The sequence below is a fragment of the Nomascus leucogenys genome, chromosome 1a (genome assembly GCF_006542625.1).
Source record: "Nomascus leucogenys isolate Asia chromosome 1a, Asia_NLE_v1, whole genome shotgun sequence".
In the NCBI taxonomy this organism is placed as follows: Eukaryota; Metazoa; Chordata; class Mammalia; order Primates; family Hylobatidae; genus Nomascus; species Nomascus leucogenys.
In genome coordinates, this window is record NC_044381.1 from 29,805,328 (window position 1) to 29,819,918 (window position 14,591).

Below are 14,591 nucleotides of genomic sequence, written 5' to 3' on the forward strand. Positions count from 1 at the left end.
TTCTGTAGTATTTTAGTTAACTTTTAATTTTATTGGTAATTTATGTGTAGTTAACCACATACTTGTGCCTCAACTATTTCACATAAATGTGAGACGTCTTAGGCCTCTTTGAACTCTGCACGGAAAAGAATGCTGAGGAGGCATGTCTGTTTAAGCTGCCACTGCCTGCCTCTCATAAATAATATCTCACATTGCATAATAGCCCAGATAAACTGCAGATCGCTTAGAGCCTGACAAATGAGAGGAAACTGTATAGTTTGTTTTCCAAATTTCACTTGGACAGCTAATTCACAATTTACTATTTTATAGCTATAAGATTTTAAAAATATAAAATAATATAGCTGTAAATACAGATTATCAGAAGATAGTCTGTAAAAATGTAAATATAATATAGCTGTAAATATACACTATCGGGAGTACCAAATCTAGTTTTAGTAGGTAGAGGCATCAAGTAAAATGGAAATGAAAGATGTTTCAAGGAAAACTCCAGGACATCTGTGGCAGTACTAAAGAAACCTTCCTTCTCAGGTTCCCAGCATGCTATTTCATTGATGTAACAACATTTTCAATAAAGTTGGTAAATTATCACTATATTACTGTCTTATAGCAACATAGTAAGAGCTTTAGAGAGCATATAAGTATAAAACGTGAATTTAAAAAAACAATGAATATGCAGGATTTTTATTAGAGCAAGCATTTCCATAACCATAAATATTTCTTTAAAACAAATAAATGTCCCAAGATCTCTGTTAGTGATCCAAACTAAGTAGAAATTAGTAAAATTAATTATAAATGAACAATTTCAGCATATAAACCAACAAGTCTTTTCTAGATTTTTAACACTGTGACCCAATTGCATTATTTTCCAAGTTAGAATGACTAATAATCAATGTAAAAGCAATAATTAATACAGATGACATTGTACTTTTTCACAGTAAAGAAATAAACAATCTAATATTTTTATAAATCCCATTTTATATCACAAAATAACCTTTACTAAGCAAATTTTTTTTTAAATCTTAGGAAATACAGACATGATGAAAAGATAGATATTTTATATAAATAATTCAAAAATACTGTCAGGCAAGGAAATGTAAAATCCTTATTTGAGTAAAAGAAAATGCTATAAAGCAATGAGTTATCAAAATACAGAAGAGATATTCTAAAACAAATGAAAAACCAAGATGATGAAATAGTGACAACTACTTCTAATGTGTAACAGATACTGAAATGCCAAGGTGAAAGTGAACTGAACTATTTCTTAAAGCAGTGGAGAAGATGTAACTTTCAAAAATGCAAGAAGCATAGCAAATTAACTAATTAACTTACCACCTCCTTCAAATAAAAGCAAGAACCTCTTGGGAGAATTTAAGCACCATTAGCAGACATATCTTAGAGCAGTTAATGAAATGTTTTGTATTTCAGTAGAAAACTATTTCAATGGTGAAAATGATGCAGGAATCAGAAGCATATTCTGCTGAGATTCTAGGTAGTTGACACTTTCCCGAACTGGAAAAACATTTCATAAGAAGGCATACAGTTATTGGTTGAATCACATTTGTTCTAAAAATAATTCATGCCTAGTCAAACAGCTTACCAGCTGCCACAACTCTGGGATCCTCATGGGACTTATGTCTCCCAGCTGCACGACTATCTGCACTCTCATTCCACCAAAGAACATGAACTGCAGAAATAAACCACAAATAGTTTCTGAAATATATGGCAATAGCAAGAAATATAGAAAAAGTGAATCAGAACTGTTGTTTTATTCTTTAAATCAAAATCAAAAGGTAAAACTAAATATGTTAGTGATAAGATTTCGGAGGGATCAGAAATTTGGGAGATAAATTTATAAGTTAAACTGGAAACAAGGCTGAAGAGAGAATGCAAAGAAACACAGCGTAAGGCACAATTAAGACTAGACCCGAGTTTAATGACTTCCTACTATGTTTTATTTTTTTAAAAAAGCAGATTATAAAAAATTGTTTACTGTAGAAAATTTAGGTGATACAAAGAAAAAAAAATTAGTATAATCTTAACTGCCTAGATAAACTTTTATCAACATATGGTGTGTTTCCTTTTAAAAAAAATGAGTAAACCAAATTAGGGTCTTACTGTATATTTTTTTTTTTTTTTTTTTTTGAGACGGAGTCTCGCTCTGTCACCCAGGCTGGAGTGCAGTGGCGCGATCTCGGCTCACTGCAAGCTCCGCCTCCCGAGTTCATGCCATTCTCCTTCCTCAGCCTCTCCGAGTAGCTGGGACTACAGGCGCCTGCCACCACGCCCACCTAATTTTTTGTATTTTTAGTAGAGACGGGGTTTTGCCGTGGTCTCGCCGTGGTCTCGATCTCCTGACCTCGTGATCCGCCCGCCTCGGCCTCCCAAAGTGCTGGGATTACAAGCGTGAGCCACCGCACCCGGCCGGGTCTTACTGTATATTATACTTAGTAACAGATTTTTTAAAATGTTGCAACAATGTGAGAATTTTCTATGTCAATGATATTAATTTTGAATGACAAGGACACCAAAAACAATCATGACAAAAACAAAAATTGACAAATGGTATCTAATTACACTTAAGAGCTTCTGCACAGCAAAAAAAAAAAAGTATCAACAGAGTAAACAGACAGCCTACAGAATGGGAGAAAATTTTTGCAAACTACGCATCTGACAAAGGCCTAATATCCAGCCTCTATAAGGGACTTAAACAAGTTTATAAGAGAAAAACAAAGAATCCCATTAAAAAGTAGGTAAAGGGCATGAACAGTCACTTTTCTAAAGAAGACATACATAAGGCCAACAAACTTATGAAAAAATGCTCAATATCACTGATCATTAGAGAAATGCAAATATAAACCACAATTAGATACCATCTCACACCAGTCAGAATGGCTGTTACTAAAAAGTCAAAAAATAACAGATGCTGGTGAGGTTGTGAAAAAAAGGGAACACTTATACCCTGTTGGTGGGAGTGTAAATTAGTTCAGCCATTGTGGAAAGCAGTATGGTGATTCCTCAAAGAGTTAAAAGCAGAACTGCCATTCGACCCAACAATCCCATTACTGGATATATACCCAGAGAAATATAAATCATTCTACCGTAAGGACATGTGCACGTGAATGTTCACTGCAGCACTATTCACAATAGCAAAGACTTGGAATCTTTTCATGAAAACCTATATGCCCATCAACAACAGACTGGATAAAGAAAATGTGGTACAGACACACCATGGAATACCATGCAGCCATAAAAAAGAACCAGATTATATCTTTTGTGGGAACATGGATGTAGCTAGAGGCTATTATCCTCAGCAAACCAACAGAGGAAAAGAAAACCAGATACCACATGTTCTCACTTATAAATGTGAGCTAAATGATGAGAATTTATGAACACAAAGAAGGAAACAACAGACCCTGTGGTCTACTTGAGAATGGAAGATGGGAGGAGGGAGAGGATTAGAAAAGATAACAATTGGGTACTGGGCTTAATACCTGAGTGATTAAATAATCTGTACAACAAAACCCCATGACATGGGTTTACCTAGGTAACAAACCTTCACATGTACCCTGTGAACCTAAAATAAAAGTTAAAAAAAAAAAAACAGCAGTTCAGCATTTGAAAAAGGCTCCATAAAGTATTAACATTCTAAAAAAATAAGATGTAAAATAAGATGCTTACAGGTTTCTTCAATCCTATAAACAACAAACTCTAAAAATTTGGAGATAAAAATTAAACAGGTACCAAAATGAAAAAGAGAGAAGAACTGATCTAATACACATGGCAACTTCATAGAACAAATGGACAACTGTACCTCTGTTGAGTTCTCCATATTCTGTGTGGAAAACACCAACTACTTTTGTGTAGCCTAAATTGATATGGGCATTAATTGCTCTTTCAAATGCATCACCCCACAGAGCTGGCCCACCAGGTTTCATCTGAAAAACAGCTAGTTCATAGACTCCTAGAATAGGGAGAAAAATAATTATTTCAACAGAAGACATTCAAACAATTTCTAACCAGGTTTTCTTGATTTCATTAGAAGGCTAACCAATGAATTTAGAGGATAATCCATGTATATATACATATGCAGTCATATTTATTGATTCTCTGCATTATTTTTCTTGGCTTTTATGTTTAGAAAGTCTTTGTCCATGTTTAAGGGTCAGTTGTTAAAATTAATCATAAAGAAAATAAAGAAAAAGGACTGGAAGCTATATATAAACTACACTCTGAAATATTTTTAATCTATAAAATTTGTCAAAAAACCAGATACTGAGAATGTATAATGAAGCAGAATTTTCAAGCTGCCTGGCTACACTTTTTAAAAAAGAAATGAATAACAGAAGTACTTTCTGATATCCTACATTTCCTTCTCCTTTTCAATTTTGAGAGGAAATAACTTTTTCCTTTGTATAATTTTCCTCTATAGGATTCTATTTCTAGTTGACCCGAAGTCATGCCTGAGCCTTTAAGGAGAAAAAGAAAACCCTCAAGGAGATGGTTTCATTCTTCCTAAATATCCAGGTAAATGCTTAAAAACCATTCTACCTTCTGGCCAGAAGTATAAGATGGGTGGAGAGAAAGAAACTAGAGTACAAGGTAGATTGGACAAGAAAAAGGAAAGAAATACAAAGTTACTAAAGAATTATGAACGACATAGAGGAAGGGAACTATTAATAAGACTTGACACTGAGAAGCCAACTGTTTTACTTAGTGCTGAAAGCTAAGGGGAGATTTAAGTACATTAGAATCCAAACAAGACTTTTCAAATCTCTTATAATCTAAAATAAAATAGAGTTGAGTTTATGGGAGACATAAAATGAAATTTAAATTAGTTCATGCTTTTCGAATATGACCTCTGTTTAAAATTAGATTGAAGTAATTATTTCCTTTAGTGAGCAAGAAGTGAAATCAGGAAGAAGACAAATCTTTTCAAACTGAGAAACAAGAAAGAGGAAGATACAAAAGTTAAACTACAATAATGTAGCTTAACAGTGTAATTCATTCCCCCAAAACAGTCTGTTTACAAGCAAAGATGTACTTAATGATTTAAGATTAGCTGACTTTGTGGAAAAAATACTTTTATATTTAGAAGTTTATACATTTTAAAACTGACAAAATTTCATAAACTACGACTCATCTACCTACACCTGTTTTCCTAGCTCCCAAGCCCCACTTTTTCACCTGTACTGACCATGTCAACTTTTGTTAGGCATCCGTTAGATTTCAATATGGAAAAATACTTAATTTTTTGTTTTAAGGATAAGCAATGTTTAAGGATAAGCTCAATGTTTTAAGGATAAGCAAAGAACTCTAGAACTCTCTTTTTTTTTTTTTTTTGAGACGGAGTCTCGCTCTGTCACCCAGGCTGGAGTGCAGTGGCGAGATCTCGGCTCACTGCAAGCTCCGCCTTCTGAGTTCACGCCATTCTCCTGCCTCAGCCTCCCGAGCAGCTGGGACTACAGGCATGCACCACCACACCCAGCTAATTTTTGTATTTTTGGTAGAGATGGGGCTTCACTACGTTGACCAGGCGGATCTTGAATTCTTGATCTCAAGTGATTCGCCCGCCTCGGCCTCCCAAAGTGCTGAGATTATGGGCGTGAGCCACTGCGCCCAGTCTCTAATTCATTTTTATCTCCAGACTCATCATATATTATTATATAAAACAAAGAATTATACATTTTTTTCCTATAGAACTTTACTCTTTATAGCTTTAGGTCTTTAGTATTTTACTCGTTAAAACTCATAGTCTAAGAGGGAAGAACTCACCTTCTTTTGGAGGCTTTTCTAATTTGGACCATGGTATCAGGTAAGTAATTTCCGTCTCTTGTTTATCAATGTGAGCCAAATTTGGAATGATAGTTTGTTCTTGCCATTCCTTACAGTTGGCTAAGGCTTTCCGAACTTCAGCTCGATGAGCAAAATTATCTATGGGAGGAAAATAATTAAGAAAATGTTTTTTGATTTAAAATCGCCCATATTTTTACTTGCATTTTACTCAGTTCAGCAAATGTGCAAGGCCATATGGGAACCCCATGTTATGATGTCGCTGGAGATGCCAACATAAATATATGTGACAACGGCTCTCAAGTTACTCATGGTCTAAAAGGGGAGTTGAAATGTAAAAAACTAACTTAATTGACATAGAATGGGCTTTATAGGCTCTAAGACTTTCTTAGGAAGTTGTGTGAATTAGGTTCGTTATTCAATCTTTCTGTACCTCAGTTTCTTATTCTGTGAAGTGAAGAAAATAGTATAACACCTACCTCCAGGGTTGTTGTGAGGATTAAACGAATTAGTACATGAAAAGAGCTTAGAATGGTGTTTGGCACCTTAGTTAGTACTCAGTATATGTTAACGATTCTTATTAATGGAAGCATTTGATTTATAGAGAAATACTATTTTTCCTTGGTGGTGGGTGATGAGGTCAAGGTACACGTTGAATCAAATTTAACATAAATGAAATTAAGATGCACTTTTTAAGCCTCTTTTTTGAACAACAGCTCCCAATGAAATAGTGCTGATTCTTTTATTTCTTGTCAGTAATTCTTTTTCTCTGCAACTGATTTCTCTTCTTTCTAAGTTACCCAAACAGGTATATACATTTACCAAGATATGGGCCTAGTATAGTCAGCCCTCCCTCTCCACAGGTTCTGCATCTGTGGATTCAACCAACTGCAGATTAAAAATATTTTTAAAAAAACAAGTGAAATAATATAGTATAACAACTATTTACATAGTATCTGTATTGTATTAGGGATTAAAAGTAATCTAGAGATGCTTTAAAGTATATGGAAGGATGTGTGTGGGTTTGATGGAAACACTATGCTATTTCATAAAACGGACCTGAGCTGAATCTGGTATCTACAGGGGGTCCTGGTACCAACCTCCTGCAACCTCCTGCAAATACAGAGGGACAAATATAGTATATTTACTTTTAGGGCCTCCTAAGACTAATAGTAAATGAATTATATGATTTATGCTGAGGATAAGGAATAACACCTATCTTACAAGTGAATTACAAAGACTTCATGAGCAGTTTAATGGGACATGATTAAACTTGTGGCTCACCTAACGCACATAAGTGGATTATATATGTTGTTTATCTAAAGTATATAAATGAATTATAAACACTTTATTGGCAGTTTTTTCAATGGGACATGTTTCAACTTGTGGTTTATCTAAAGCATAAATTATGTTTTAACAGGGTTTGTTTTATTATAACAGGGAAAAACTAAAGAATTATGTCAAGCATAGAATGAACACTTTTCATATTAAATTACTTTATGACTATTAACTTTGGACACTGATCACTAAACAGTAAATGAAATTATTAAAAGTTCTTTAGGTATTCTCAAGTCCTGATGTGGACTGTTAAGAACAGACATGGGAGTAACAAACATTCTGGACATTCTTGTTACTTGTTCTCCTTCCTCTACTAAACCAGGGGTAGGTCAGCTTCAGTATGGGAAGAACTGTCTCTCATTCCTTTTCCTTACCTCCCTAGGGTAGTATGAAAGTGAATTCCTTGAAACTCTGGGGTACAGAAATGAAAAAAGAAGTCGTCTTTAAACATAACAGAATTATTAAATCTCAGAGTTGGGTGAGGTTTAAAAGTTAACTATCATCCTTTAAAAACCTCCATTTTTATAAAGCTCCCAAATGGGTGAATTATTTCTGCAAAAATGCTGATACCCTGCCCTAGCTGTAATAATAATAAGAAAAAAAAATCTCTTATCCTAATGATACACCTTTACCCAAGAACTGCAATTAGGAGTCTCATAAATTTACAAAGCTTTCTCCCTTATTTAGCCAGTATTCCATCTTCGTCAATACCATATACATTAGTTACACATTTACAACATTTTTATTAAATATACATGTCTTTTGGCAGGCCCAACTGTGATCTTAACCCACTTGAACATTTACAATTACTGCTTTAAATTTTTCACGAACTATCTTTATAGCAAATGATTCTAACATTTTTCTGAGGATTAAAGTCTAGTTCACAATTTTATGGTTTGATATATGAGACTCCATGTTTTCTCATTTATGATAACATAAGAGTTCAAGCAAGTGGTGGTTAGAGGTGTACCACTGGGAAGAAGATCTGCTAAATTTATTTTTTTTGCTATTGCTTTTAAAAAGTCTTACTTAACCTGTATGTATCTATAGTAATATAGATCCACGAACTAAGTCTTATGTTACATTTAACACAATGAAAATCTATACTGAATACTAAAACTGGATGACTCTTTACCATACTTCCAAATATGAAACACTTTATTCATTCTGCCTCCAAATTCCACACTCCAAAATCCAACCAATTCAGAGTAAGTTGTCCGAAGACGAATGTTTTTCTTAAGATTTTCCATGAACGCATTCATATTTGAAGGTTTAAGGTAATAAGTACGAAATTCATAGAGCGTTCCATCGTATTGTCTAGGACCCGTAGCAAAAGATGAGCACACCTGAAGGAGGTAAGACAAATGTAAATATCTTGGGAAGGTACAATTACAGATTTGGTTACAACCAAATCTGAGTCTGGTACAAGGAACACACATAGACTCATTATCCGTTGTTTACTTTTGTTGTCAATTCTCCATATACACTTGTTTACATAGAGATGTCAATAAAGACACCTACTCTTAATTCTGATGAATATATAGCGACTGTTTCCCAGCAGGGGTCTACCTCTAGCCATTTTTTCACGAGAATTTGCTCATAAAGAAGGCTGTGGGATCATAATGATACTCCTTTACCCAAGAACTACATTTAAGACTTAGTCTCTTTAATTTACAAAGGGTTTTCCCCTGTTTAGCCAATATTCCATCTTACTCAATACCATATGTATTAGTTCCACACACTGAAAAAAATTTATTAAGTACACATGCCTTTTGGCAGGCCCAAAAATATGTTTACTAACAAAAAAACTCTTGTTTTTAAAAGGTTCCTAAAAAAACAGGAAGGGCTATTCAGGTCAAAGTATTTCCTGAATCCACTGATGAAGACTACTGGTCAAAAAGAGGACTGGAATGTAACTAATATAAAAGGAAGCTATAACTTATCGAATTGCATTGTACTATGGGTGTATACTGCATAAAGGCTGAAAAGGAAAAAAACTCAACAAATCAGAATTGTCTGCATCATTGTTTCTAATTACAGATGCAATATCAAGAAGTATGTACATTTAGTGCATTCAATTATACCAAGTTTATGGAACTATCCTTTAAGAACCACTCTTTGTAATAGTCATACGCCCAATAGGTAAATTTTCTGTCCTAATCTGGCCCTCTGAGCCTGAGTGAGCATAATGTTCAGTAGCAAATGCCCTGTCAGAAATTATCCAGTCTGTCTGTCTGTATGTACATGCAAATATTTATGTAAACACACGTGTATACACAGACCACTCCCGTGGCATTCTAGTTTACAAATCCATTTATTTAGGCATGGTTAGCATGTGACAACTTCCTGAGGCTCACTACCCAGAATAATCTATCGCAACAGTTTCAGTAGGCATCTTTCACTGACATATTTTTGGTTACAACATACAAATGTCTATGTAGTTTGTGTGCATAACGTCTTAATTATAATTGTCTATCTTGAGTTCATTCATCTCCAGCATGAGTTATGCCCTTATGCCCAAGTGTCTTAGTTTCCTTGGAAAACCCTTCTTCACACCAAAAAATAACTGCAACTATCCTTTCTTTTGATGGCCATTCTTTTTGGGTCAATTTAATCAAATTCTGAAAATAAAAAAACTGCTTAGTATCTACAGTTTAAAAATATTATTATCTCAGAAAGTGGGCCAATGAGGTATTTGTAATAACTGCTTTTAAAGTTGGTTTTCGGAGATTTGTATCTGGAGACGTTATCCTAAAAAAAGACATTAGAAAAAAAATTATCTACAAACATGTTGTGTTTACTTGGGAATGAGAAATGAGGATTATAGATATAAATGTATGGGATAGAAAGCCATCAACGCATCCAATCAGGGAAAGGTAAAGGGAAGCTTTCATCAGCAAAAAGGGACAGATTCACATAGGCTGCTTACAAAGAGAGTTGATTGGTTCCAGAGACTCAAAGACAGAGTTGTCAGTTCAGTGGTACAGAGGCTGTTACTGGGCAAGCGGTCTTTCAGGAACATCTTATCTGAATTACTGCAGAGTCCTAAAGAATGTCTAATGATAAACTTTGTTAAAGCAGGAGATGGGTGTAGGATGTGAAAGGGTTTCCTGTGGGGGTTTTAAAGTCCTTAGGCTGGGCGCTGTGGCTCACGCCTGTAATTCCAGCACTTTGGGAGGCCGAGGGGGGCAGATCACCTGAGATCAGCAGTTCGAGACCAGCCTGGCCAACATGGTGACACCCCAACTCTACTAAGTAGTAAACACAAAAAAATTAGCCAGGCGTTGTGGCGGGCGCCTGTAATTCCAGCTACTCCGGAGGCTGAGGCAGGAGAATCGCTTGAACCTGGGAGGCAGAGGTTGCAGTGAGCCGAGATCGCGCTACTGCACTCCAGCCTGGGCGACAGAGCGAGACTCCGTCTCAAAAACAAAAACAAAAATCACAAAAACACTGGCATCCAGTTAGAAAACCCCTCTGACAGCGACTGCCGGCGAGACGACCACGGCCTGTAGCCTCCTCCTCGCGCTCCAGACGGCTCCAGAGATCGCGTTAGAACTTCGGCGGCGGCGCGGGACCCCAGGTCTGGGAGCGCCTGAGCGCTCCAGAAACACCTCCCGCCCCTTCCCTCCCCTCCGGCCAGGGCTCGGGCGCGCCCCCGCGGCCAGTACCTGAGGCGCGAGCGTCCGTGAGGCAAGCGCCCTGCTCAGGCCGCTTCTGAGAACCAGCATGGCGCGGATTCGGCACTGAGAAAAGCAGCCAGCAGAGTCCTTTGTGAGACTTCTCTGAAGGCTTCCCGAGTGGAAAAAAGCGGCTCCTGGACCACTGGCTGACGCAGGCAGGGGCGGGACTCGGCGGGGTCAGCTCCACCCCGGCGCGGGAGGCGCGACAGGTCCCGTAGCTTGGCGTCTTTCTCTTCGGCGCTGAGCCTCGGTCCCCCTTGGTTTCCTGAAACGTTCTTGCCCCAGACGTTAGAGGTGACAGAATTAGCTGAAGGCTGGGATCGTTCCTGCCCCACCTTTCTGGGCCCTGACCTCATTCGCTCCAATGCGCAGTTGTGTAGATTCGTAAGTGTGCGGGGGTTGTGCTTGTGTTGCCCCTGGAGAAGGAAGGGGAGGTGTTGAGCGTGTGCATGTGCAATGCTTTGCATTTAAAGTCGAGATGTTGACAGGGTTAACTTGTTTGTTTGTTTGTTTGTTTGTTTGAGACGGAGTCTCGTTCTGTCGCCCAGGCTGGAGTGCACTGGCGCGAGGTCGGCTCACTGCAAGCCCCGCCTCCCGGATTCACGCCATTCGCCTGCCTCAGCCTCCGCAGTAGCTGGGACTGCAGGCGCCCGCCACCACGCCAGGCTAATTTTTGTATTTTTTAGTAGAGACGGGGTTTCACCATATTGGCCAGGCTGGGACAGGGTTAACTTTTACAGGTTGTGATAGACGTGTATTTGTAGACCAGTGAGCCTTCGCTTTTCTGCATTGTGTTATCTGTCCCCATTGCCACCCCACTGTGATCTTGGAAGACTCCTAATAAAGATTTAATTTTCCATGAGCTCAGTGGAGTAGCAGCACCGAGCCTGATAGGAAAAAGTCGAAGTTAAACAGAGATAGTTTGAAACTAGATCGTTCTGTAAGCCTTAACAGCAAAACAGCCGACCTCTGGCCTAGTCCTCCCAGTCCCGGAGTACTGGTCCCCAGACTAACCACATTCAACATTTTACGCTATTCTTCTAATACCTGTTTCCGTATGTTTTTTATTTTTTTATTTTTTTGAGACAAGAGTCTTGCTCTGTCGCTCAGGCTGGGGTGCAGTGGCATGATCTTGGCTCACTGCAACCTCCACCTCCCGGGTTCAAGAGATTCTCCTGCCTCAGCCTCCTGAGTAGCTGGAATTACAGGCGCATGCCACCACACCTGGCTAATTTTTCTATTTTTAGTAGAGACGGCGTTTCACCATGTTGGGCAGGCTGGTCTCGAACTCCCGACCTCAGGTGATCCTCTCTCCTCGGCCTCCCTAAGTGCTGGGATTACAGGCATGAGCTACTGCGCTTAGCCTGTATTTTAAAATAGTCATTTTCTGCTATTTCTTGCATTTTCAGTTATGGAGAGTATGTGTTGACTTCCTTCTGTGGCAGATGAGGATTTAGGTCTCACAGAAGCCACTCCCCCAGGGACTTATCATTTGTGTTGAGAACATTCAAAATCCTCCTAGCAATTTGAAACTATATATTATTAACTATAGTTATCCTAAAGTGGTATAGAGCACTAGAACTTATTCCTCCTATCTAGCTATAATTTTAACAAATCTCTCCTATCCTTGTCTTCCTCCTAATCTTTCCCATCCTCTAGAATCCTCTGTTCTACTTTTTATTTCTGAAATCAACTTTTTTTAAAGCTTATACATTAGTGAGAATATGTGGTGTGCAACTTTCTCTTGTTGGCATATTTCACTTAACGTAATATCCACCAGTTCCAGCCATGTTGCTGTGAATGACAGAATTTCATTCCTTTTTACTGCTTAATAGTATCCCATTGGGTATATGTAACATACTTTCTTTATCCATTCATCTTGCTTGACACCTAGGCTGATTCTGTATCTTGGCTATTGTGAACAGTGCTGCAATAAACATGGGGGAGGGAAGATGTCTTTTTGATATACTGATTTCTTTTCCTTTGGATAAATGCTCAGTAGTGGATTATTTGTAGTTTCTTGAGGAAACTCCATAGTGTTCTCCTAGTAGTTCTAAGAGTTTACATTCCCAACAGTGTATAAGATTTTCCTTTTCTCTGCGTCCTCATCAGCTTTGTTTTTTGACTTTTTGATAATAGCCAGCCTAACTGGGGTGAGATAATACCTCACTTCCCTGATGAGTGATGTTGAACATTTTTCATATATTTGTTAGCTGTTTGTATGTCTCCTTTGGAGGAATGTCTGTTCAGATCATTTGCCCATTCTTAAATTGATTTGTTTGGTTGTTATTGCTGGTGAGATGTTTGAGTCCCTTGTATATTCTGGATGTCAGATGAATAGTTTGCAATTATTTTTTCCCATTCTATAGGTTGTTTTTTCACTCTGTTGATTGTTTCATTTGCTGTGCAGAAGCTTTTTAGTTTGACATAATCTATTTTTGCTTTTTTTGTCTGTGCTTTTGAAATCTTGTTCATAAAACTTTTTCCCAATGTCCGGAAGCATTTCCCTTATATTTTCTTCTAGTATTTTTATAGTTTCAGGTCTTACACTTAGCTCTTTGATCCATAGAACTGAATTTTTGTATAGAGTGAGAGGTGGGGGTCTGGTTTCACTCTTCTGCATGTTGATATCCAGTTTACCTGGCACTATTTATTGAAGAGACTGTCTTTTCCCCAGTGTATGTTCTCGGCACCTTTGTCAAAAACCAGTTGGCTGTAGATGTATGGATTAATTTCTGGATTATATATTCTGTTCCATTGGTCTGTTTCTGTTTCTATCCCAGTACCATGTTGTTTTGGTTACTATAGCTTGTAGTATATTTTGAAGTCTGGTAGTGTGATGCCTCTAGCTTTGTTCTTTTTGCTTAAGACTGCTAAAAGCAAATTCTTGATAAATAAATAGACCTATTCTTTATAAGATATTAAATAACAATATCTAATGGTAGGTGTAAGAGGTATCATAATTTTGAAGTAGTGATGAAGGTAAAATAAATTTTCTGTATTTGCAACAACTATAAATAGAATTTGACAGTATCTATGATTTTTACTTACTAAAAAGTTGCAGGTCCTGCTAATAATAGTTTGTTGCCTACCTTCACAAACAAAGGAAATGCTTAGAAGTTGGTGCCAACAAAGATGGAACTTTTACCTATCCAAGTTATCAGACTCTGAATTCTATCCATAGACTCCTTCAGGATTTGTGTACTAGAGGTTACAAACCACTACTCTAGAGTATATAACTAGGAATGGAATTGCTGGGTCATAAGTTATGTACATATTCATCTTTACTAAATCGTGCCAAACTGTTCTATAAATGTATATTCTTAATAGCAGTGTATGAGGTTTTCCTGACCAATTTCTTATTATTGCCCATCTGATCTGATGGTGTGAAGATGCATTTTTACACCTCTCATAACAAATAAGTATTAGTTGAAGGATGGTGGGAATTACAAGAAGTGGGCAAAGGGAACAATCTACCTGATGATGTTCTTGCATTTTTTTTTTTTTTTTTTTTTTAAGGTCAGGCTCATGCAAAAGCAGGAGAGGTGTATCCAGTGCTGGCCCAACTGGGTAGGAGGACAGCAGCTGTACATGTAAACTCTAGATGCTTAAATTTCCTGAGTGAAAACCTTCCAAATAAACACTGAGATGGAAGACTCTTAGACAAAACTCAGAGCCAATGCTTCTAACTTCCATGATAGGTTTTTACCTCCAGTGTTGGGTCTTCTTTGCCTTAGTGTAGGAAACTCATCTGTCCTTTGAATCCCTGGGAGCTAGATAAAT

The 14,591-nt window shown here is 37.4% G+C and overlaps 1 protein-coding gene across 1 annotated transcript; it reads right to left on the minus strand.

Moving 5' to 3' along the window:
- Positions 1–498: 498 nt before the first annotated feature.
- Positions 499–11,382, minus strand: LOC100605953 (protein NipSnap homolog 3B). Its single transcript, XM_003260313.4, has 6 exons — positions 10,797–11,382; positions 8,264–8,474; positions 5,773–5,931; positions 3,812–3,961; positions 1,598–1,684; positions 499–1,509 (listed from the first exon to the last, which is right to left on the minus strand). Exons 1-6 carry the CDS (start codon positions 10,854–10,856, stop codon positions 1,433–1,435), a joined length of 744 nt encoding a protein of 247 aa, XP_003260361.1. The 5' UTR covers positions 10,857–11,382; the 3' UTR covers positions 499–1,432.
- Between the last annotated feature and the right edge of the window lie 3,209 nt (positions 11,383–14,591).

Coding starts and splice junctions, on each gene's coding strand:
- LOC100605953 (XM_003260313.4), bottom strand. CDS start 10,856: ATGCTGGTTCTCAGAAGCGGCCTGAGCAGGGCGCTTGCCTCACGGACG. Junction 1,685..3,811: donor ATATGGAGAACTCAACAGAG/GTACAGTTGTCC, acceptor TTATTTCTGCAG/TTCATGTTCTTTGGTGGAAT. Junction 1,510..1,597: donor TCCCAGAGTTGTGGCAGCTG/GTAAGCTGTTTG, acceptor ATGTTTTTCCAG/TTCGGGAAAGTGTCAACTAC.